This window comes from Heptranchias perlo, chromosome 7 (assembly GCF_035084215.1).
Source record: "Heptranchias perlo isolate sHepPer1 chromosome 7, sHepPer1.hap1, whole genome shotgun sequence".
In the NCBI taxonomy this organism is placed as follows: Eukaryota; Metazoa; Chordata; class Chondrichthyes; order Hexanchiformes; family Hexanchidae; genus Heptranchias; species Heptranchias perlo.
In genome coordinates, this window is record NC_090331.1 from 27,732,736 (window position 1) to 27,756,028 (window position 23,293).

General features: G+C 41.8%; 1 protein-coding gene across 1 annotated transcript in view; it reads left to right on the forward strand.

The window, feature by feature from the left end:
* Positions 1 to 23,293, forward strand: part of LOC137323576 (low-density lipoprotein receptor-related protein 1-like) — a 1,400,855-nt gene that overhangs the window by 1,033,216 nt on the left and 344,346 nt on the right. The window contains exons 38-41 of the mRNA XM_067987196.1: positions 4,666 to 4,792; positions 4,953 to 5,104; positions 5,358 to 5,482; positions 7,869 to 8,240. Of these exons, the coding sequence (XP_067843297.1) occupies positions 4,666 to 4,792; positions 4,953 to 5,104; positions 5,358 to 5,482; positions 7,869 to 8,240 (776 nt within the window). The remainder of the gene's footprint in view (positions 1 to 4,665; positions 4,793 to 4,952; positions 5,105 to 5,357; positions 5,483 to 7,868; positions 8,241 to 23,293) is intronic.

The following is a 23,293-nucleotide window of genomic DNA, read 5'->3' on the forward strand; positions in this document are numbered from 1 at the left end:
TGGTGGGGATATCGGGAGGAGGCCGAGATAAATCATCCACTCAGCACTTCAAGCTGAAGATGGTTGCAAACGCTTCAGCCTTGTCTTTTGCAATCATGTGCTGGACTCTGGCATCATTGAGGATGGGGATGTTTGCAGAGCCTCCTCCTCCCGTTAGTTGTTTAATTGTCCACCACCATTCACGACTTGATGTGACAGGACTGCAGAGCTTTGATCTGATCCGTTGGTTGTGGAATCGCTTAGCTCTGCCTATAGCGTAATGTTGCCGCTGTTTAGCATGCATGTAGTCCTGTGTTGTAGCTTCACCAAGTTGGCACCTCATTTTTAGGTACGCCTGGTGCTGCTCCTGGCATGCTCTTCTACACTCCTCATTGAACCAGGGTTGATCCCCTGGCTTGTTCGTAATGGTAGAGTGAGGAATATGCCAGGTCATGAGGTTACAGATTGTGCTGGAATACAATTCTTCTGCTGCTGATGGCCCACAGCGCCTCACGGATGCCCAGTTTTGAGCTGCTTGATCTGTTCTGAATCTATCCCATTTAGCACAGTGGTAGTGCCACACAACACGATGGACGGTGTCTTCAGTGTAAAGTCAAGGCTTCGTCTCCACAAGGACTGTGCGGTGGTCACTCCTACCAATACATTTATGGACAGATGCATCTGCGACAGGTGGATTGGTGAGGACGAGGTCAAGTAGGTTTTTCCCTCGTGTTGGTTCCCTCACCACCTGCCGCAGGCAGTCTGGCAGCTATGTCCTTCAGGACTCGATCAGTAGCAGTGCTACCGAGCCACTCTTGGTGATGGACATTGAACTCCCCACCCAGAGTACATTCTGTGCCCTTGCTACCTTCAGTGCTTCCTCCATGTGGTGCTCAAAATGGAGGAGGACTGATTCCTCAGTTGAGGGAGGGCACTAGGTGGTAATCAGCAGGAGGTTTCCTTGCCCATGTTTGACCTGATGCCATGAGACTTCATGGGGTCCGGAGTCAATGTTGAGGACTCCCAGGGCCATTCCCTCCTGACTGTGTACCACTGTGCTGCCACCTCTGTTCTGCTGGTGAGACAGGACATATCCAGGGATGGTGATGGAAGAGTCTCGGACTTTGTCTGAAAGGTATGATCCTGTGAGTATGGCTATGTCAGGCTATTGCTTGACTAGTCTGTGGGACAGCTCTCCCAATTTTGGCACGAGTCCCCAGATGTTAGTGAGGAGGGCCGACTGGGCTTGGTTTGCCTTTGTCGTGTCCGTGCCTAGTGGTCCGATGCTGAGTGGTTCGTCTGGTTTTATTCTTATTATGTCTTTTTGTAGTGGGATTGTACAAGTGAGTGGCTTGCTAGGCCATTTCAGAGGGCAGTTAAGAATCAATCACATTGCCGTGGATCTGAAGTCACATATAGGCCAGACCGGGTAAGGACGGCAGGTTTCCTTCCCTAAAGGATATTAGTGAACCAGATGGGTCTTTACGATAATCTGATAGTTTCATGGTCACCATTACCGATACTAGTTTTTTATTCCAGATTTTATTTTAATTTACTGAATTTAAATTCACCAGCTACCGTGGCAGGATTTGAACTCATGTCTCCGGATTATTAGTCCAGGCCTCTGGATTACTGGTCCAGTAACATAACCAGGAGACTGAGTCTCTGGAATTCCCTCCCTTAACCTCTCTACCTCTCTCTCCTCCTTTAAGATGCTCCTTAAAACCTACCTCAGTCCAAAATGTTTTTCTGTGGCTCGGTGTCAAATTTTGTTAACACTCCTGTGAAGCGCCTTGAGATGTTTTACTTCGTTAAAGGCTCTATATAAGTGCAAGTTGTTGTTGATATATGGTGCTGATTGTTATAACATTAATTTAATGCCATCTTGTAACATCAGGAGGGAAATCTAACTCTCCCTGCCTGGTGAAAACCAGATGGCTGGAGCAATTAAAATGGAGCTGGGGACCTACCCGCTGGCTTCCCGCCCCGATCTGGCAGACTGTAATTTTAAATTGCAAGCGGCAAGGACATCCACCAAAGCTGGCGAGACCCTTTTTTAAATAGCAGATCGGCCTCTGACAACATCAGTGAGGCCTGACTGCAGTGATAACTTGAGGCTTGAGTGGGGCAGCACTGGTGGCTTCCCCGCCAGGCCAAATCTGCTGGGAGCTGGATAGAGACCAGTACAGGCCCAGGTTAGTTTAATTTTTAAATTATTTTAAGGTTTCCTTGTGGGCCAGGAGGTGTGCTCCTCCAGGCCCCACAAGAAAATCGCGGGCCTCCCCTGCCCCGAGCTTTCTCCCTGCCCCTCCCCTAGCTGCGATCACCTATGGACCCCCCCCCTTTACAACCTACCTCTGTGCCGGGAACCGTTCCCTTGGGTCCCTGTGGCAGCCTCCTACCATCCGAAATGATGCTTCCAGCTGCTGGCCAGGTACTGATTCCTGCCAGGTCAGGGTGGGAGTCCGACCTTCCATGTTAAGATGAGCTCCAGGAGCTTAAATCGCTCCAGGCCTCCCGCAGCGCCGCCATGCAAGCTTGCAGCTCACCCCGGTGCTCCCCGAAGCACCAATGCAGAATCCCCTTAAAATAAACCCCCAAATGTCTATTTTGAACATTAATACGCCTGCTTTTATAATGATGAAACAGAGAATGTGGAGAAGATTTTCCACTTTGGTGCCCACCTGACTTTCTCTCTATTGCCCTTCGCAAATCTTCTAGGATCAGCCTCGTTACCATGGTTTAGGCAGGTTCCATGCATGATTACCACCTGCCATGAGGGCTCCATCTACGAGGGGTGGGGGGGGGGAATGCGGTGGGCGCATGCAGAATTGAGGGACATGGTGTTGCAGGCCTTGGGTGCCATCAGCAGTGGAGCGGGGCTGACGCAGGGGCAGCTGAAGAGGAGGTCCAGGTGTGTTAAATATTTAAAAAAGGATGAGATAGGAAGTACAGTTCTTTGGGGGAACCTTATAAATGTAAAATCTCCCTCCTACCATGTCTTCCCATCTAACATGCTAGTATTCCTTGCCTTCTGCATTACTATAGCTGTAATAATGTAAACTGTAATAGTCGGCTAATAATGTCACTCCATTGTTACTTTGCAATTTAAATATGGTCGCCTATATTTGGCCGGACATATTCAATGGCTGCCATCGCTTCCAGCAGAAAATCCTGAAAGTGGTGACAATCACTAGGGAGTTAGCAGAGCCTGCCTGACCCAGATCCACAATAAATCTGGCAAAAAGGGAGCAGAACATCTTGCCCTTGCTCTGTCAAGGGGAAAACATTCTTTGTTACTTCCTCCCTCCCCCATGGGAAAGAATACTACAAATTGAAAGTAATTCCTCCAGAGTATTGTTTCCCTCCAAGATAATTCCAAAGCAGCAGCAATAGACTTGTGCACACTGATCTTCCCAAATTGGGGATAAACTGAACATTTAATGGATACAGTCTATAGTTAATTTGTCAAGGCATATAGAGTCACTATTGCTTAACCATTTCAACTGAAAATGGCATCACACCCATCTCAGCGATAGACTTTGTTTCTTCCAGTGGAGAAAATCAGATTGGGGATACTTGATTAAATTTAGCAATACACTGTTGAGCTTGCCATATGCTCCAAGAGTAATAGAACCCGTACAGGAATATCATTAGCTGGGAGAGGGTTAATCACACTATTGGCAAGCAAAATTCAAGCAGCGCAGAGCACCCCTCTCCAGGAACAATTTTGCTAAATCAGCACCATCTCCTGGATTTCTTAATGTATTACATGGCTAATTTTTACTAAATGTAAATTAATACTCGATAATCCAGGCTATGCTATTAAATTAAATTCCTTAAAACAGGTAGGCAGAGTCCTCCAGTTTTAAAAGCTCTTGCCTTTCTTATTCGGTGTGTAGTTTTTTTTATCGAGCAAAATTTAGCTTACCCCTAAAATACAAAGTTTTTTTGTGAAAAGGGTAAAATGCAATAGATTCCCTGCTGACTCAATGTATTGATTTGTGCCTTTTGGGTCTCTGGTGGGATTTTGTTTGATCTACTGTAGAAAGCTGTGTCATTTTTCCTGAAAGGAGCTTTTGGCTGTACAAATAATAAGGTCAGTCTGCAGCTTTAAAAATAACAATGATATTTGAATTGTTGGTTTGATACAATCAAGTGTTGTTTAAAAAAAAATCCAAATCTATTTTTGAAACAGTACACTGGATAGTTAAGCTTTCTGTCTGGTCAACCGACTTATGTACCCCCTAAAATAAGTTTCAGTAAATACATCCTAACTATCGACTAGAAATTTAGGTTAGTTCAAACCACTTTCACTATAGTGATTATGTACAGTGAGTATGGCCTCAAAGGCTTTACTTTACAGTATTACAGCTACATGCTGGTCATCTGTAATGCAAATCTTTGTATTTAAAAGTTATTTATTACTACAAATATGATTTGCATTCTTCACTCAATGTCCTTGGCCCCAGAAAGATATTAAAAATATAACTGCAGCAGTGCTATGTAGCTATGGTCTGTGGCAAGTAATGAGATGGCACTGTGTATGGAATGAGTTATATTTGTGTATAAGACCTGGCTTTTTAGATGGTAGTAGCTGTGGTCCATTGTCTTTTATATATAATAAATTGGGAATTTTCTAATAACATATTTTATGCTTAGCAATGTATTTATCTTTTAACATAGGTTCATGTTCTGGACAGAATGGGGACAGAAGCCTTGCATTGGAAGAGCACGGTTAGATGGATCAGAACAAATTGTCCTTGTGAGCTCCAACATTGCCTGGCCAAATGGGATATCAATAGACTATGAGGTTTGCCACCAAATTTGCTCCAGAGAATGTCGACAACATTTTCCTTCAATTACATTTTAACAAGTTGTTCCTTCCTTGAGCTTTATATTTTTTTTTTAAATAAGTTTCTCAGACCACTCAAAAACAGTCTGCTGATGTTTGCTATACAATTGATCCTCAGGAAAGTAAATTATACTGGTGTGATGCCCGTACAGACAAGATAGAAAGAGTTGACCTTGAAACTGGAGAAAACCGAGAGATTGTGCTGTCAGGCAACAACATGGATATGTTTTCAGTTGCAGTCTTTGGGGTTTACATCTTCTGGTCTGACAGGTAATTTATTTTCCCATAAGTGTTTAGGATTCAAAATGTTATTGCAATGCCAGCTTTTCTATCCATGTAGGATTAGCCCTTTCCTAGCAAGGTCACAATGAGAATCCTGAAAGGGTATCATTTCCTGAGGTGAACCATTCCTGATATTAGAATTTGAGCCACAGAAGTGTCCAACACAGGATTGGGCCCAGTACCTCTGTGATAAGTCGTCACTTTAACAATTCTGATAATTAACTGTTTTAACTTTTGACAGGGCGCATGCCAACGGATCCATCAAAAGAGGGTACAAGAACAATGCTGCAGACGCTGTGACCATGAGAACACATCTTGGAGTAAACCTGAAGGGTGTGAAGGTTTTCAACCGAGCCAGAGAAAAAGGTCTATTGATTTTTTATCGTTTTGTATCGGAGACCCATTACATTCAGCACTGCACTGAATTATGCAACCAAATGAATAGTCACCTTATTTTTAGTGAATTTTGTAAAGTTGTTGCACAAATTTAGTTGGATGAAAAAGTATGTTATGTTGGATAAACTATATGACATTCTTTGAGGGATTTTGTCAGATAATAAAGTTATTTTCTTCTAATGTTACAATGCAGTTAAATTAACTGCATACCACAAAAGGTAATTGGATAATCTTTCAACGATAAATTATGCTTCAAGGAGGAACTGTTCAGTCTTTTCAGTTTTCAAATGTCTCAGTCTTTGTGTGGCTGACACTCCAATTTACCCAGTCTGTGAAATAAGTATTACTGGGTCTCAATAAGACTACATAGTTGAGTTTACCACACTAAAGTTTTCTTTGAAAAATATATTTAACTGCTAGCATGATTAAAGGAGGTTGACTTCCTAAGGTTGATTAATGATTTACCATTGTAATCTGATCGATGGATTATTGTCGGACAATCCCAGCTGGAGATCCAAGGTGATTGTGAGAGGACAAAGCATAGCAGCATCCACCAAAGAGAAATGTGGAATTAATGGGGACATAGTGTAATATAAATGACTGTGGAAATGTAGAGCTATTGTACAAACACATATCTTAAAGAAAAACAGTATTTATGATTACCTGTTTTAATGGTGTATACTCAGCATCAGTGTAAGTCTGGGTAGCCCAGTGGTAGAGCACAGTCGGGTACAAAATTTGTTACAATGCATTAGTAGGATACAGGCTGACGCATGTCCCAACATCAAAGGGCTGATTTCCCCTCTCCATTCTCTGCATATGGGTGCTAGACAGACATAGTGCACCCTAGTGCGAGTGAGTTCAGGTCAGTAGCCTGTGCTCAGTGCATCACAGGGTGTTGCATCTGGAAAAGAGTGCAGAGATGCAGCTGCTCCTGTAGGCTCTGAGAGGCCTTCCACAGAGGTAATGGCTGCATCATTGGGGCAAATAAGTGGTAGAGTGGATTCAATTTTAACTCTAATGCTCAGCAGATACTGGGCATGTGGGCAGTTAAAAATGAGCAGATTACCTACCTGCTTAAAACTCGATCCTTTCCCGACATTTCCAATTTTAACCTGCAGAATTCTGCAGGTGGTTGAGGCACCTGCCAAAAGCAGGCAAGGGCCTCGTTAATTTATGCAAATTGAGGTCCTATTAGGACACCAGGACCCCGATTGCATTTTAACTGGGACCTGAGAAGGGACGTCGGCATGGCTTTGCTGCAGACTAAAGCAGGTCTGCAACTGGTCTTCATACTGAACAGGACCTCCAAGGTAAGTGTAAAACTTCCTTTTGAGGGGCTTGGAGGTGCAGGAATACTCCTCTGGGCTCCTCAAGGAAAGTCGCAGTCACCCTTGCTCCAGACTTAACCCCTGCCCCCACTTCTCTCCCACAAAATTCTAACAAAACCCCCTCCTCACCACTTACCTGCCAGCTGGTGGGCGGCCAAGGACCGCCTGATTTCTCCCTGCCGGTAACTGCTCTGCACCCTTTTACCCTCCTGTTCTGGTAGCATTTAAATGAGTCTTAGGAATTAAAATACCACTGAAACTTAGGCCAACAGGATGGTTTCGTCCCCGTCCAACCAAAACCCTCGGGGTTAAAATCGATCCCACTTAGTAAGGTGTTTTTTGCATAGGATGATAAATCCTATGGTGGTGACATGAACTGTAGAAGTAAAAACGTATTTAACTCCCTCTTAGATTCATATTAAGAGAGATTCATGTTCTGGTCTTTAGGATTGGATCTTTAGATTTTGCATGATGAATCCCTACATTTTGGAATCTCAAAGACAAAATCCTGAAGAAAATAGAATTACTACTGCTTAGAAAGAAAGAAAAACTTGTATTTGTTTGTGCCTTATCACATGCCTTAAACAGCTTAACATACATTTTATATGCTGTACATCAGGGTGCTAAATTTATTTTTGTTGAGATCCAGCAAGTTAAGAGAGAGACAGTGAGAAAGCCTGTCTGAGGTCCAAAGCTATTGCACAGAGCAGGAACGTTTGGTCAGCATCTACCAGCTTATTAAAATTAAATACACAGCGGAAACGTTTAAGTAAAAGCAAGTTTCTCAAACACACTGCAACACTCAATCAGATTTAGAAGTAATTCATGATGTTTCCCATTGCTTGGGGGAGTGTAAAGTAAATATGCAAGTGTAAAATCAAACCTATCAAACATTTGTGTGCATCAGGCAATACCAAGTCCTTGGAAGACCCAAAGTGCTTGGTTTGAACGCTGCATGTATTATATCAGTCAAAACTCATTAGCTAATATTGATGACATAACAGTGCAAAACTATATCTTGGCAGGTACCAATATTTGTGGGAAGAACAATGGTGGATGCCAGCAGCTTTGTTTGTACCGTGGAAAGGGTCAGAAAACCTGCGGATGTTCGTACAGTGTCCTTGCTGACGATGCTGTCAGCTGTCATGATTATGATGGATACCTGATGTATTCAGAAAGAACAATATTGAAAAGCATCCATCTTACAGATGAAACTAATTTAAATCCTCCAATAAGACCATATGAAAATCCAGAATACTTCAAAAATGTGATTGCCTTGGCTTTTGATTACCGGCGAAATACAAGGAGAACCAATCGAATATTTATGAGTGATGTTCATTTTGGAAATATCCAGCTTATCAATGATGACTGGACAGGCAGAAGAGTAATTATAGAGAGTAAGTACATATCTGAAATGGTTGAATATTGTTCTAATTGCATGTACTGCACTGATAATTAGTTATTTGCACTTTGGCTATAATACTCAATCAGCAAAATGAGAAATCCAGAGGGTGTATGATGCTCATTTATTATCATCACATGTGCAGTAGTACAGTAGTGCAGTGGTTGTGTTACTGAACAAGTAATGCAGAGACCTGGACTAAAATGAGGGCAATTTTAACTCTTAACACTCAGTTTAAAAAAATCTGGAAATAAAAATCTGGTTTCAGTAAAAGTGACCATCAAGCTGTTGGATTGTCGTGAAAACCCAACTTGTTCACTAATGTACTTTAGGGAAGGAAACCTGCCGTCTTTACCCGGTCTGACTCCAGTCCCATACTAATGTGATTGACTCTTAACTGCTCTCTAAAGTGGCCTAGCAAACTGTTACCAGCAGTTCAAGAAGACGGTTCACCACCACTTTCTCAGGGCAGCTGGGATGGCCAATAAATGCCAGCCTTGCCAATGACACCCACATTCTGAGAATGAATTTAAAAAACTATCCAGCTAAGTCTGCACAGCAGTGTTTCCTTTGCTAGCCCTGTATTCTGAAGGACTAATCTGTAGTGCAAGCAATGACTGCTGTTTCCACTTTATTTTTTACCTTTTAAACATTTTATTTATGGTTGGAATAAGATCAGATTAGACTTGAGTATAAACATAGAGGAATACATGTGCAGTGAATCACTTTGTCTGATTCTATGAAGTAAATTTTCATCTTCACCACCTGAGCGATGAACTGGCAGAGCGGATCACCTGCCTGTTATATAACCCATCCGATTTTCATCCATTGACTTCAAGGGTGAGCAATCTGCTTCATCCGATTACTGCCCGGGGGTAAAGCCGAAGAATTACCCCGATGTTATTTAAGTGACACCATTTGCAGTTAATTTGACAAAAATTAATTTGCCCACATTTCTGGATTTTGACAAAGGATGATGTGACATGAGGTATGTTCTGAATATCTATTTCTTCTATTTACATTCGTCAAAGCTTTAAAGCTAAATGTAAGTGCTTACAAGAGGCTTGGGAAATATATTTGACACTAAAAGCTTTGCCTGGTGCTGCCAAATTCCATTGAAAATTTGATGTTGACAGTAATAAATGTAAGACAGCATAGACCATGAGAATATCATTGCATATTTTTATATTGAATGTATATGTCCTGGACATATCATAAACATAAATTCTAACACATACATTTGGACTAAAGAAATTATGACTCATATCTTGTAGCGGGTATATATTTCTATAAATGTTATTTTGTGAAATATGCAAAGTGCTAAATTTTTTCCAGATCATCTGTTGATGTAGTTGCACAGAAGAGGCAATAAAAAAGCCTCAACATTAAATTTTGCAGTGGATTATCAGTAAGACATGCATATTCAGCACAAGAATGCAACATTCACTTCAATTGTTTAAAGCTTAAATCCTAGTGAAAGATAGTTCAAGTTAGATGATACCTTTAATAGAATTGGTTGATTCATAGGAAGAGCCGAACAACTAGGAAAATATCAAACTGGAACAGGAACTAATGCTAAAAGTTTCCATGGATAATTATATTATCTGCCGTGCATTTGCCTGATAGTAAGGAGCTTACAATTTGAATTTGAACTATTTAATTCGATAAGTGATGTTTTATTTTGTGAGTAAATGACTAAAAATTTGATGTGATTTTCATAATTGCAAGCAGGTTAAGATGTCAGAGAATGCTTCACCTCTTAAAAAAAATTAGACAATATATAAATTTCTGTGTGGACTCTTATTGTGGTTTAATGTGATTTGCTTATGTTTTAAACATTGACCCAGAATTTGCTGGAGTGGGCCATCTTGCGGCTTGAGTCCCCCTTCAGCCCTAATTATCTTTGCATCGCAAATTGCTGGAAGTGCGAGCTGATAAGCGAGGTCAACGGGATGTCTGGGATCTTGGTGAAGGATGCAACCAATAGTCTATTGCCTTATCCAATTAAATTTAAGGATAGAGAAAGAAACAGAGCGAGCGACAGAGAAGGAAATAGGGTGAATTAGAGTCAAATTAGATACAGAAAGAGAAATAAAGGGAGGAAAAAGATTCAATTAAGTGAGAGAGTAAAAAGAGACAGAAAGGAGAAGTAAGAACATTTTTTTTTAAATTTAAGAAACCTCTAATGAACAACTTACTACCTGTAGGAGTGCAACAGGGCCGTGTAACAACTTCCCCTCACTCCTATCGGCCCTGATCACTTATCTGCTGAGGGCCGCATCTCACCCTAATGGAACTCCGCTCTGAAGAGGAGAATTTCCCCCAGAATATCAGTGAACTGTTTAACTGCAGAGCCCACTCCCAACCTCACATATCATCCAAACACACATGTTGCAGTACAGGAAATGTGGATGGTGAACAGGAATGGGAAACCTGCCTTATTTATTTTTTCCCTTCCCTAGGCCAGGGATTCTGGGGCCAACTGTAGCAACTCACCTGGCTCGTGATTTATGAATTTATTTCTGAGAGTAAGATGACAAAGGATTCAAATTTTATCTTGCAAGGCATTTGAATTTATTTCTCTACTGGTCATATTGCATTCTGTCTAACATTTTTGCTCAAATAGTAGATACTTTATTTTAAGTGAGTCTTGAAAGAATTCTATTCCAGCTCTCATCTGTCTGTGTCGGTGTGGGGTATGCGAGAGTTTGCAGTACTGCTTGCTATTCAGTGATCTCCTGCTTGGAAGTTCATGGGTGTAGACAGGATTAGGTATAGGATGATACCCTAACTTGACAAAGTGCCTGCTAACTTTCACCACCTAGACTCATACCTGAAGAAAGGCCATTTGAGCCATGCACCAGATTACATGTCTTGTGTATGGTAATAAGGTTAATGAAAATGTTGCAATCTACCAGGTGTTGTGATAGTCAGCATTGTGCAGCCTTTGGGGTTAGTTCTTGCATGCTTTACATTTGCTGGTTTGAATCCTGTGCAGTTTGCTTTATTCCCTTTATTTCCGTGGATATACACAGTGCTATGCTATGCGATAAAACAAAGTTATTAATAAGTTAATTTTATATTTAATATAATTTTGTCCCATAATTAAGGATATATATGGATAGGATATAGAAGAAAAAGCGACAAACACTGGAAAAGAAGGATGAAGTAAAAATACAACATTTTTATTACATTTTTTAATCTGGGATTAGTCATTTTCTTGTGATATTGCACAAGGTGTTGGGGGGGACGGTCACTACCAAGTCCAGTTTTTAGATCAAGCAGAGTTAGAAGGTGACAAATAATTAGAGCAGGGCTAAGAGAGGACTGCAATATTGGAGATTGGAGTGAATAGAACAGTTGGGGAGAGGGATGATACAGCAGGGTGGCAGTAAGGAGTAAGGCAGAGAGTACAGTTAGAGGTTGGTGATCAAGTAGAAAGTGGATGAGGGTTAGAGACAGGGTGAGGGAAAGGTTAGAGGTTGGGCAAATGAGCGTAGGAGGGGAAAGAGATGGGGAAGAAAGGTGAAGATGACAGAACAGTGAGGGGGAAGGAGACAGAGGATACAGCAAGAATGGGGGAAGGAGGAAGATTTGAGCAAGGGAGAGGAGGGACCAAAGAGGGGAGGCGGGGGAAAGCATTGCATCTTTCCTGATATCCCAGTTATATTAATCGTTATCATACAATACATAAAAAAAACGTTATTATTAAGTAACAGCCAGCGGTAAGGGGAATATAGTGCCAAATATGGGCTAGGGCTGTGCACTGGGACCAGGGAACTGGAGCTGTGGCCAGGTTGCTGGAGGCCCAGGCTATCAGCCACATTTGAAGAGAGGTTCGCAGTAGTGAGGAAGGTTAAAAGAATGTTTGCTGCAGTGGTTGTACTTGGAGCTGGGCACAGTAGTAGATACTTGATAAAGGGAGAGTTGGAGGAGGTTACAGAGATAGAGAGGGGCAAGGCCATGGAGGGATTTGAAAACAAGGATGAGAATTTTAAAATTGAGGTGTGGCCAGACTTGGAGCCGATGTAGGTGAGCGAGCACAAGGGTGATGGTGAACAGGACTTGGTGTGAGTTAGGATATGGGCATTAGAGTTTTGGATTAACTCAAGTTTATTGAAGGGGGAAGATGGGAGGCCAACCAGGAGAGCATTGCAATAGTCAAGTTTAGAGGTAACAAAGGCATGGATGAGGGTTTCAGCAGCAGATGAGCTGAGGCGGAGACGGACAATGATATGGAGGTGGAAGTAGACAGTCTTGGTGATGGAGCGGATATGTGGTTGGAAGCTCATCTCAGGGTCAAGTAGGACGCCAAGGTTGCAAACGGTCTGCTTCAGCCTCAGACAGCGTCTGGGGAGAGGGATAGAGTTATTGGTTAGGGAACGGAGTTTGTGGCAGGAACCAAAGACAGTGGCTTTGGTCTTCCCCATATTTAGTTGGAGGACATTTCTGCTCATACCATACTGGATGCCGAAAAAACAATGTGACCAATCAGAGATAGTGGAGGGGTCTAAGAGGTGATAAGGTAGAGCTGGATGTCAACAGCGTACATGTGGAACCTGATGTTGTGTTTTCGGATGATGTCACAAGGGTCAGGTGTAGATGAGAATTAGGAGGGGGCCAAGACTTCAGAGGTAAGTGCAGAAGCAGGAAGAGAAGCCATTGCAGGTGATTCTCTGGCTACAGCTGGATGGATAAGAATGGAATCAGGCGAGTGCGGTCCCACCCAGCTGGACGACAGAGGAGAGGCGTTGGAGGAGAATGGTCCGGTCAACCGTGTCAAAGGCTGCATGGTCACAGTCACATTGGATGTTATTTGTGACTTTGATAAGGGCCCGTTCAATGCAGTGGCAGGGGGAAGGGGGATGTGGGTAGAGTTGGATACAAGAAAGTGATCAGAGATAGCCTTATCTGTGATTATTGATAGTGGAGTTTATATGAAGGGAGAAATTGAGGGAGGATAGGAGGGCAGTGAACAGAGGAGAAAGGGCATGATGAGTTGAGATGGAGGTTGAAATCACTGAGGATGAGAAGCCATTCAGTGCAGAGGCTGAGGGAGGAAAGCAGTGAAGATATCCCGGTGAGAAACTAAGCGTGGTACTTGGGTGGGTGGTAGAGAATGAGGATTTTAAAAGAGAGGTGAGTGGGGTGGAATAAGGTGACATGCTCAAAGGAAGAGAAGGTGCCAGAGGAGTAGGGGGACAGACCAAGGTGTGATTTAGTGATAAGGGCCACACCGCCACTGCGGCGGTCTGGGTGGGACAAGTGATGGAAGATATAGCCAGACAAGGAGGCTTCATTAAGGAGGAAGATGCCATCACCTGTCAGCCAAGTTTCCGTCAAGGCCATGATGACAATGCAGTCATCCACAATAAGCTCATGGGTGGCAAGGGTCTCGTTCACAAGTGAACGGATATTCTGGAGGGAGATGCAGAGACGGGGTTGATAGCTGATCTGATGGCAGAGTCCACAGGGCCAGGGCTGAGTGGTATGAGAAGGAGATTGGCAAGATTAAACCCATCAGGTGTGCTGGGCAGGAAAGTCGGCAAGAGAGTAGGATGGGGCAATTGGGGCTGCTGCTCGTAAGGAGGCAGCGATGAGTGCCTCGATGGGTCCTCCGGAGGATGCCAAGAGAGGCACAGAGGGAAGCTGTAGACTTATCGAAGATGGAGTCAAGCCTGGGACGGTGGCAGGAGAGTAGGAAGGTCGAGGAGTGCTGAAGGGTTCGAATTGGGATTTGGGGGCGCAGAGTACCTGAGAGGGGGAAAATGAAAGGAGGCATGATGACAGGAGATAGAGGCCTAGTAGGGGTAAAGAAAAAAGAGGAAGTAGAAGTGATGTTCTCTGGTCCGCAGCGGCAGCCAAAACACACTCGCAAATGGACACAGGGAAAATCAAGGTACATAGGCGTGGTTACATAGCAAGATTGGGATAGATATGTCCTGGTAATAATACCTCTCCATTCCTTACCGCGAGACACCTTCAGAAACCAAGTCCCCACACTTTAGTTTTTCGCAACTTGAGCAGATAATCTAGGCTGACACTTCTCTGCAGTACTGAGGAGTGCTGCACTGTTGGAGGTGCCATCTTTCAGATGAGACATTAAACTGAGGCCTAGTCTGCCCTCTCAGGTGGACGGAAAAGATCCTGTAGCACTATTTCGAAGAAGAGCAGGGGAGCTCTTCCAGTGTCCTGGCCAATATTTATCCCTCAACCAACTTTACTAAAACAGATTGTGTGATTATTGTCACATTGCTATTTGTGGGAACTTGCTGAGCGCAAATTGGCTGCCGCGTTTCCTACATTACAACAGTGACTAGACTTCAAAAGTATTTCATTGGCTGTAAAGCGCTTTGGGATGTCCTGAGGTTGTGATAGGCACTATATAATTGCAAGATCTTTCTTTATTCTGAGTGCCGGCAGCGGGACAGAGGCCACCCAATTTTCCGTAGGCCAGCAACCACTTTCCACCCACTTCCCCCTGGAATTTACCTGAAGAAGAAAAACAAATGGCAGAAGTGTCTCTGAACAGTACCAGAAGCAGTCTCTGAAAATCTTCTAAAACTGCGAAGAGCCAGTTGTATAATTGCAGCAGCACCAGGATCGTGTGACAGCACAAACGTCCACTAGGGAATACCCTGTTAAAGTGCCACCTACAGGCATCACAGGCAATTATAAATGTAAAAAAATGTGGACGCAATTAATACTGAAATCTCCATCTGAAATGTTGACATGTGGCATACTATCAGTTCACCTTGGAAAACTGACTTTGAATCCAGCCCAGACAAGAGTCTCCCCTTTTCAATTGGTTACAAGTCCTAAATGAAATGTATTTGGGCATGTCAGTATACTTTCTGGTGGGTATGATTGTTAGGAATATTTTTTTTTGTGTCAGTATATAGACAAATTGTCTACATTATATTAATAATGAGTTCAAACACGAAGTCAATCGCTGCAGATTTATTAAAGATTAATACATACTCATGACCAACACCTGAGGTTACATGAGGTTGTAGAAGATACACACATTACTGCCAGCCAAGCTGAGTTGTCTCCTTCTGATTTCTTCTTTCGTGGTTAGTATCTCACTTTTATATTATTTGGTGCAGATATACTGTCAGTCTTTCAATTTTTAGGTTTTTAAACTATAGAAATAATCTAAGAAAATGGGATATAAGTAATAATTTTGTGTAAAATGGTTTCCCTGGCTATCTCTCAATCTTAATCTCCAACAGTGAGTGCAGTACAGAATTGGTTGTTATTTAGTCTGCAGCTACAGCTAATATGGGAAATCCAACAACTATGTTGGCTTGGCCTAAGGATGTGGCAAAAATACATTGTTAGGAAATTGTAGAGGGAAGAGGACTATTATCTTGTGTCTAACCTTGCAGGAATGGTTGATGCAAAAAATAGAATAAATCAGCATTGATATCCACTACTTTAATGAATACAGATCTCAAAGAAATATTGTAACCTCTGACTTTGCTGGGAGTCACCATGAACAAAGGAAAAACGATTGGGCCCGTAGCAGTTACATCTTATAAATCTGACCTTTGAAATTTCATGTCCTAGACCTTGAATCAGTAAGATTTTGTTCTGACTCCTATTAAGAATGAAACACAGTGATGCCTATGACAGATGTTTGATGTGGGTAGGAATGAGGAAGATATTGCAATTTTATTTGACAGCAGCAGTTGTTTTCAAAAAAAGTATTCTGCAAGGTTTAAATTTTTTTTTCTAAAAGAGCTATAACAATTTTTCACTGGAGAACCAGTGACATTTAGTTTAATCACACTGATGTTTTGTCCCCCAAATGTTTTATATTTAATATATTCTTTCCCAGATGTATAGACAGAACTAGGTTAATGATTTCAGTTAACAAGATGTGACATTTCTGAGCTGAACTAGCTTGTTTAGAAAGGGCACTATTTTTAAAATGTTGGTCTTGACATTGATGTGTTAGGTACTGAGTCAATGTTACAATTGGCAAAGTGCAAATGAAATGTTGTTCCCTGAAATACAATTGCCATTTTGAACCTTTAGTGTTAGCAGCCAGATGAGAGAATCCATTTACCAGAATAATGGGGCAGAATTTATGATTTATTAGAAAGGTAAATAATGTTACATTTACTAAGAGATTTACAATGCAAACAACTATTCCTTAAGGGCTATATTTTTAAAATTTGCTAAACAAGTTTCGAGCTACTACTTCCCCAATGTAAAGCTGATCTGCAAACACATAGAATTAGCAAGGTGTGTTCGATGGAAGGTAAAAGCATCCTACTTCTGTGCAATCTCAACCATTTTGGTCATTTTCCTGTGGACGCTGGGACAATTGGAGCTTTCTAGACTGAAATTGATAGATTTTTGTTAGGTGAGGGTATCAAGGAATATGGGGCTAAGATGGGTAAGTGGAGTTGAGGTACAGGTTAGTGCGATCTAATTGAATAGATCACTTAGATCAATGAGTGGGTCTGAGGGGCTGAAGGGCCTACTCCTGTCCTATGTTCCTTGTGTAGTTTAATCCTTTCTGGTTTCCTGCTCTTAAAGCAGCATCAAATCCATGAGCAATATTAATTCCCTCCACCCAGCCCAGTTAAAATCGCAACATAAGACTTGCCGCCCCATATCTGCTTGCTTCCTGCACACTGACATCTTAACTCCGGTGTTTTCTTCAGTGGCCACGGCACCCACCTGAAGCAGACAGAAGCCTCATTTGTGTATTCAAATTGGAGTCCTATAATGTCATTAGGGCCCTGAATCAATTTTAACACATAAAAACAGAAGTTCCCCCAAGCATCGAACCTTGGTTTCAAATCAGTAATTGCAAGTGCTATTTAAAAGGGGCACTCACCTACAAGCACTCTGTTTGACCTCCAACCAACACTATACACCAGATACATCGACGACATTTTCTTTCTATGGACCCACGGCAAGGAATCACTAAAGAGACTACACGATAACATCAACAAGTTCCATCCCACCATCAAGCTCACCATGGACTACTCCTCAGAATCAGTTTCTTTCTTGGACACACGAATCTCCATCAAAGACGGGCACCTCAGCACCTCACTCTACCGCAAGCCCACGGACAACCTCACGATGCTCCACTTTTCCAGCTTCCACCCTAACCACGTCAAAGAGGCCATCCCCTATGGACAGGCCCTGCGAATACACAGGGTCTGCTCAGACGAGGAGGAACGCGATGGACACCTACAGACGCTGAAAGACGCCCTAGTAAGAACGGGATATGACGCTCGACTCATCGATCGACAGTTCCGACGGGCCACAGCAAAAAATCGCATAGACCTCCTCAGGAGACTAACACGGGACGCAACCAACAGAGTACCCTTTGTCGTCCAGTACTTCCCCGGAGCGGAGAAACTACGCCATGTTCTCCGCAGCCTTCAACATGTCATCAATGAGGACAAACACCTCGCTATGGCCATCCCCACACCTCCACTACTCGCCTTTAAACAGCCACCCAACCTCAAACAGACCATCGTTCGCAGCAAACTACCTAGCTTTCAAGAGAACAGCGTCCACGACGCCACACAACCCTGCCACGGTAACCTCTGCAAGACATGCCAGATCATCGACACAGATACCACCATCACACGAGATGACACCACCCACCAGGTGCATGGTTCATACTCCTGTGACTCGGCCAACGTTGTCTACCTCATACGTTGCAGGAAAGGATGCCCCAGAGCATGGTACATTGGCGAGACCATGCAGACGCTGCGACAACGGATGAACGGACACCGCGCAACAATCGCCAAACAGGAGGGTTCCCTCCCAGTCGGGGAACACTTCAGCAGTCATGGACATTCATCCACCGACCTTCGGGTAAGCGTACTCCAAGGCGGCCTTCGAGACACACGACAACGCAAAATCGTCGAGCAGAAATTGATAGCCAAGTTCCGCACCCATGAGGACGGCCTCAACCGGGATCTTGGGTTCATGTCACGCTACACGTTACCCCACCAGCGAACAAATGTTATCTGTTTTTAATATAATGGGTCATTTGCTGGCTCTCTCTGCCTTCCGGATGTTTCTGCCTCTCTCTGTGTTTTTTTTCTCTGTTTTTTTTCCCTGTTTGTTTTTTTGTTGAATGTGTATTCGGGGGTTCTGCAGGTGACACCTCTCTGTCTGAACACGGTGATTGCCTTGGCAACGGGCAGTTGCAGGGGCAGTCTGTAAACACCATGTATTGTTCAATATGTATAAATGCGTAGGCTTCAAGGAGCTCTTGAAACATTTGCCTGAGGAAGGAGAAAATCTCCGAAAGCTTGTGAATTTAAAATAAAATTGCTGGACTATAACTTGGTGTTGTAAAATTGTTTACAATTGTCAACCCCAGTCCATCACCGGCATCTCCACATCTTTGCTATAGGGCTTATTGGATTTCCACAGCAGAGTTTGCCTTGGAGATTACTTTTCCCCCCACATTTTTTCAGGTGCAAAACGAACTATGAGTTGAAATTCTCCCACAGTAGGTCCTCCGTAATTTATAATTATTGTTCAAAAGCATAAATTTAAATAATGTGATTTCAATAAAAGTGAAGGATGGTCCTTTAGTTTACAAAGTCTTAGGAGATAATTTCTTCTCAATGAAGTGTGTCAAAAGCTGCAATTCAAAATAATGTTCATTTGCATATTGTGCCACACTGTGCAATGGACAAATGCTAGCCATTATCTCAACACGATAAGTCTGAGCTAGAAATACATATGTACAAGAAAAATGTAAAATTAGGGCTGAAGTCTCATCATCTGTCTGTCTATGTAAATACGTCATATATGTCATTTTCATCTGACATTCATCCATTGCACTTCAAAATGTCAAAATTATTTTACAAACAAAGAGAAAGGAAGGCCTGCTTGTTTCTTCTGAGCTGGAGGAGGAAAACAAGCACCTGCCAATCTGCAAATATCCCTCACCAACAGAGTGAATCTTCAATTCGCCCCAGGATTTACAGCACTTGGGGTTGGAGGGAGGTGGTGGGGGGAGGGTGAAATTGGTTCTCAGCAGTAGCACAAAATGAGCAATAACAAATCGTCAGCCTGTCATACACTCCACCCAATGATCTTTTCCATTGAAGCTGCTGATTCGCTATTGCCTGTTTAGTGCTACCACTGAGGACCAATTTCACCCCTTCGACTTTGCGGCCTTAAAGTAACAGGTCACATTAAATATATACATATATTTTAGCAGCAGAGTATTGCATGGTTTGTTACATGGTATAACTTTTGTTGTAAAACAACATATTATCCAATTCGCCATATTGCCATTGAATATCTGTTATTTTACTAATAGCGTGATACAGATAATTTTCTGCTTGTCATTTGACAAAAAATCAAACTAAATATGGAACATTTCACTGATCACTCATTTTCTTTCTGAAACATTTAATCCAATCTCAGGCCTTTGTGTTTCTGAATGAAATACTGGGGAAGGCATTACCGTCTAATGTTGTTATCCTACCGATTATAAATGCTTACAGATATCCTGTGCAGCAAATTCTATATTTTAAAGCAATGTGAGACTGTAAGCACTAAATGACTTACTCAGAAAAAAGAATCCTTTGTGAAATGAACATTGACTTTTTTTAGTAGCATTACTTCATGCAAGTCAGTGTTGCCAGATGTAAATCGTTATTTTGTAAGAAAGAGCATTTGGGAATTAATTTCTGAACCTTAGTGAATAGGCTTTTATGAGCTACTTATTGTTTAATAAAGATAAAATCCATTCTAATTAATCACTACCCGCATGTACATTGCAGAGAAGCTTATTATTTGCCAAGTTTACAGCTATACCTGCAAAAAGGAATTATTTTAATGAAACCTCCCCATTTAATTAATAAGATCATCCCTGGGAATGACATACAGTGACATATTGTAGACGTTTACTTGGATAAATTTGAAAAAGAAAGTCTACATAAAATAAAAGTATGGACAGTTTTTAGCCACTGAACTCCTTATTTTCCAAGACCTGACTGATCATCAAGTTGTTAATGCTGATGTTTACAATGCGAGCAGTAATTTTATCATGAGAAACCTCGAGGTTAATTATTTGAGTCATTCAAAGCCTGGAAAAATAGCCCTGGGCTATACTTCCAAAGAGCTAGTGACTGTGCAGCACATATTGTACTCTCATCCAGTTGAATCATACAATAGACCAACACCAGAAGTAAAGCTAATTATGTTTCCACTTGTGGGGATGACTAAAACTAGGCGCCATAAATATAAGACAGTCACCAATCAATCCAATAGGGAATTCAGGAGAAATTACTTTACCCAAAGAGTGGTAAGAATATGGAACTCACTACCCCAAGGAATAGTTGAGGTGAATAGCATAGATGCATTTAAGGGGAAGCTAGATAAGCACATGAGGGAGAAAGGAATAGAAGGATATGCTGATTGGGTTAGATAAAGAGAGGTGGGAGGAGGCTCGCGTGGAGCATAAAAGCCTGCTTTTGGGCCGAATGACCTGTTTCTGTGCTGTAAATTCTATGTAATCTAATGAATGTGATCTCATTCTAACATGCTGTGCAGTTTCTCTGGTAATATGAAAATAAGGAACATTAGTGGGAAAAAATAATTTTCCAGAATTCATATTTGATAAAGAATGAACTATCCTTTTGGGATGAATAGTTTATTTGCCACAGTTATGAGGTTTTTCACTAATGTACTCATCAGCCCATGATGTTTCAGCCATTAGGTGAATGGGTGGAAAATCAGGAACTGGTGTGCACAGAAACAGAAAACCCTGGCCATGATGTTAAAAAGCTAAATGTTCTTGCCTTCTGCTAATCAGATTTGGAGAGCACTGTGTGTATGATAATATATTACAAAATGGAAAGGAGAAATTTGCAGGGCTATGGGACTAATTGGATAGATCTTTGAAAGAGACGGCACAGACACGATAGGCCGAATGGCCTCCTTCTGTGCTGTATGATTCTATGGACTGATTGGGCTCTTCTGATCCCTTGATCGTGAAAATGCAAGTTGTCTTTCCCAGTTCATAGATGTATGACATTTTCAAAGAATTGATTTGATTTTAAACTAAAGCTGATTCTTTTTATAAAGCTGCTAGTGATAAACAGATAATAATGTTGATACAATATTTGAATCACATGTTATTAAGCTTGGCTTTAATGAACTTAGAAATTGGGCTTTACAGTGAATATCTCAATATATAAACTTTTAGTTGAACCTACCTCACACTCTGGATGTCATTTTTATGATGTTATTAAATTCTCAGTGCTTGGCCCTAGCTAATACTCACTTATGTGAAATAATACTACTTACATTTATAGAGTGCTGCTTCTGTAAAGAAGAATGCCTCGGAGTGGTTTATGGGTTAGAGGGAAAAAGTAGATACTGAGCAGACAGAAAAGCATTAAAAGCACAATCAAACAGCAGGGTTTTTATGAACAGGGTAGCAAACTGGGGGAGCTAGAGAAGGAATTCCATAAGGCAGGGGAGTTGTGGCTGTAAGTGAGGCTATTGATGGTGAATCAGAATGAGTGGGAAGTGAGGAATGAGCCAGCGACGGAGAAGCAGATTGTACAAACAGGGGCATTTGGCTAGAAGACATTGTTGATGTAGGGTGTGTCAAGGTCATGGAGGAATGAGAAGTGGCAGGGAGGACCTTAAAGTCAAATGATTGGACCTTAGCAAGGACCAGGATGATAGGAATGCAAGATTTTGCAAAGATTAAGAGAGAGTCATAAGTTGCAGTGGGGAGCCAATTAGGAGAGCATTGGAGAAGTCAAACCTTAAAGTGATACAGATCTGGATTAAGGTTTTGACAGGGGTAGGGGAGAGTAGGACTGGAGAAATGTTGCGGGAGTGGTAGAAAGCAGTCTTGGTAGCGGAATGGATGTGGGGAATCTGGATGAAACCGAACTATATAGAAAGAATTTACCAGAAAATAGCAGCTATCTGATGATAGTAAACATGACAAAGACAAAACGTATAATTACTAATGACAGTCACATGTCATTGACTAGGTTTAGATCAAGGAGGGAATTCATATTTTGTGTGACTGTAAACTTTTTCTGTCCAGTAATGAATGATCATTGTATCAATATAAAAGCTAACCACATGGGATAGATTAAAATGTATTGAAATGGATGAAAGAGTACCTAGTTGAAAGAAAGCAATGAGTTGCAGTTAATAGAAAACATCTTGCCTCGAGTCGGTTTGTTCGTGGTTTGCCATAGGGATTGATGTTGGGTCACAAAAGACGTTAAGAAATACTAAAGACTGTATTCACACATTTCCATTCCCTATATCTGTTCCAAATGTTTGGATCACTGAGTACAGTACTGTAAGGATAATAAAAAAAAATAGTTTTAGCCCTGTCTCTTTATCATAAATTTTAGTTTTAGTCTTCTCAAAAAGTGCAGTTCTAATTTTATTTTAGTTGATAAAAATAGAATAATTTTAGTCAACCACTATTTTCCTTCTCATTTTAGTTGACTAAAACAACACTACTCCCTATTTTGAATCGGAAACATTTTTATTTATGGTTGATACCATTCTGTTCCATAGGACAACAAGTCTAAGTGTGAACGAAGTTACATCTAGCTTAAGGATTCTTTAGATTCTCCCAGTTTTCCCAGTTTATCCACTTCCATCCAGTGGGAAACACCCATGGATGTACAAAGTATGCGTGTGCTCTGTAATGAAAAAATACTCGCAGTTCTTTAAAAATACTTGAGTTTATGAAATAGAAATAGGAAACGAAGATTTGTCTTTCTCAGATCCAAAGTGGATTCTCACACTTCCCCACATTGAACTCCATTTGCCATAGTTTTGCCCACTCATTTCATCTGTCTATGTCCCTTTGCAACTTTCTGCTCCAATCCACACAACTTACTGTGCTGAGCTTAGGGCCTAGGCAGCTTAAAGCACCACTGCCAATGGTGGGCAGAGGGAGTAGATGACGCACAAAAGGCCAGAGTTTGAGGAACATAGAGTTCTTGGAAGGTTGTAGGGCTGGGAGAGTTTACAGAGGTAGGGAGGGACATGGCGGTGAAG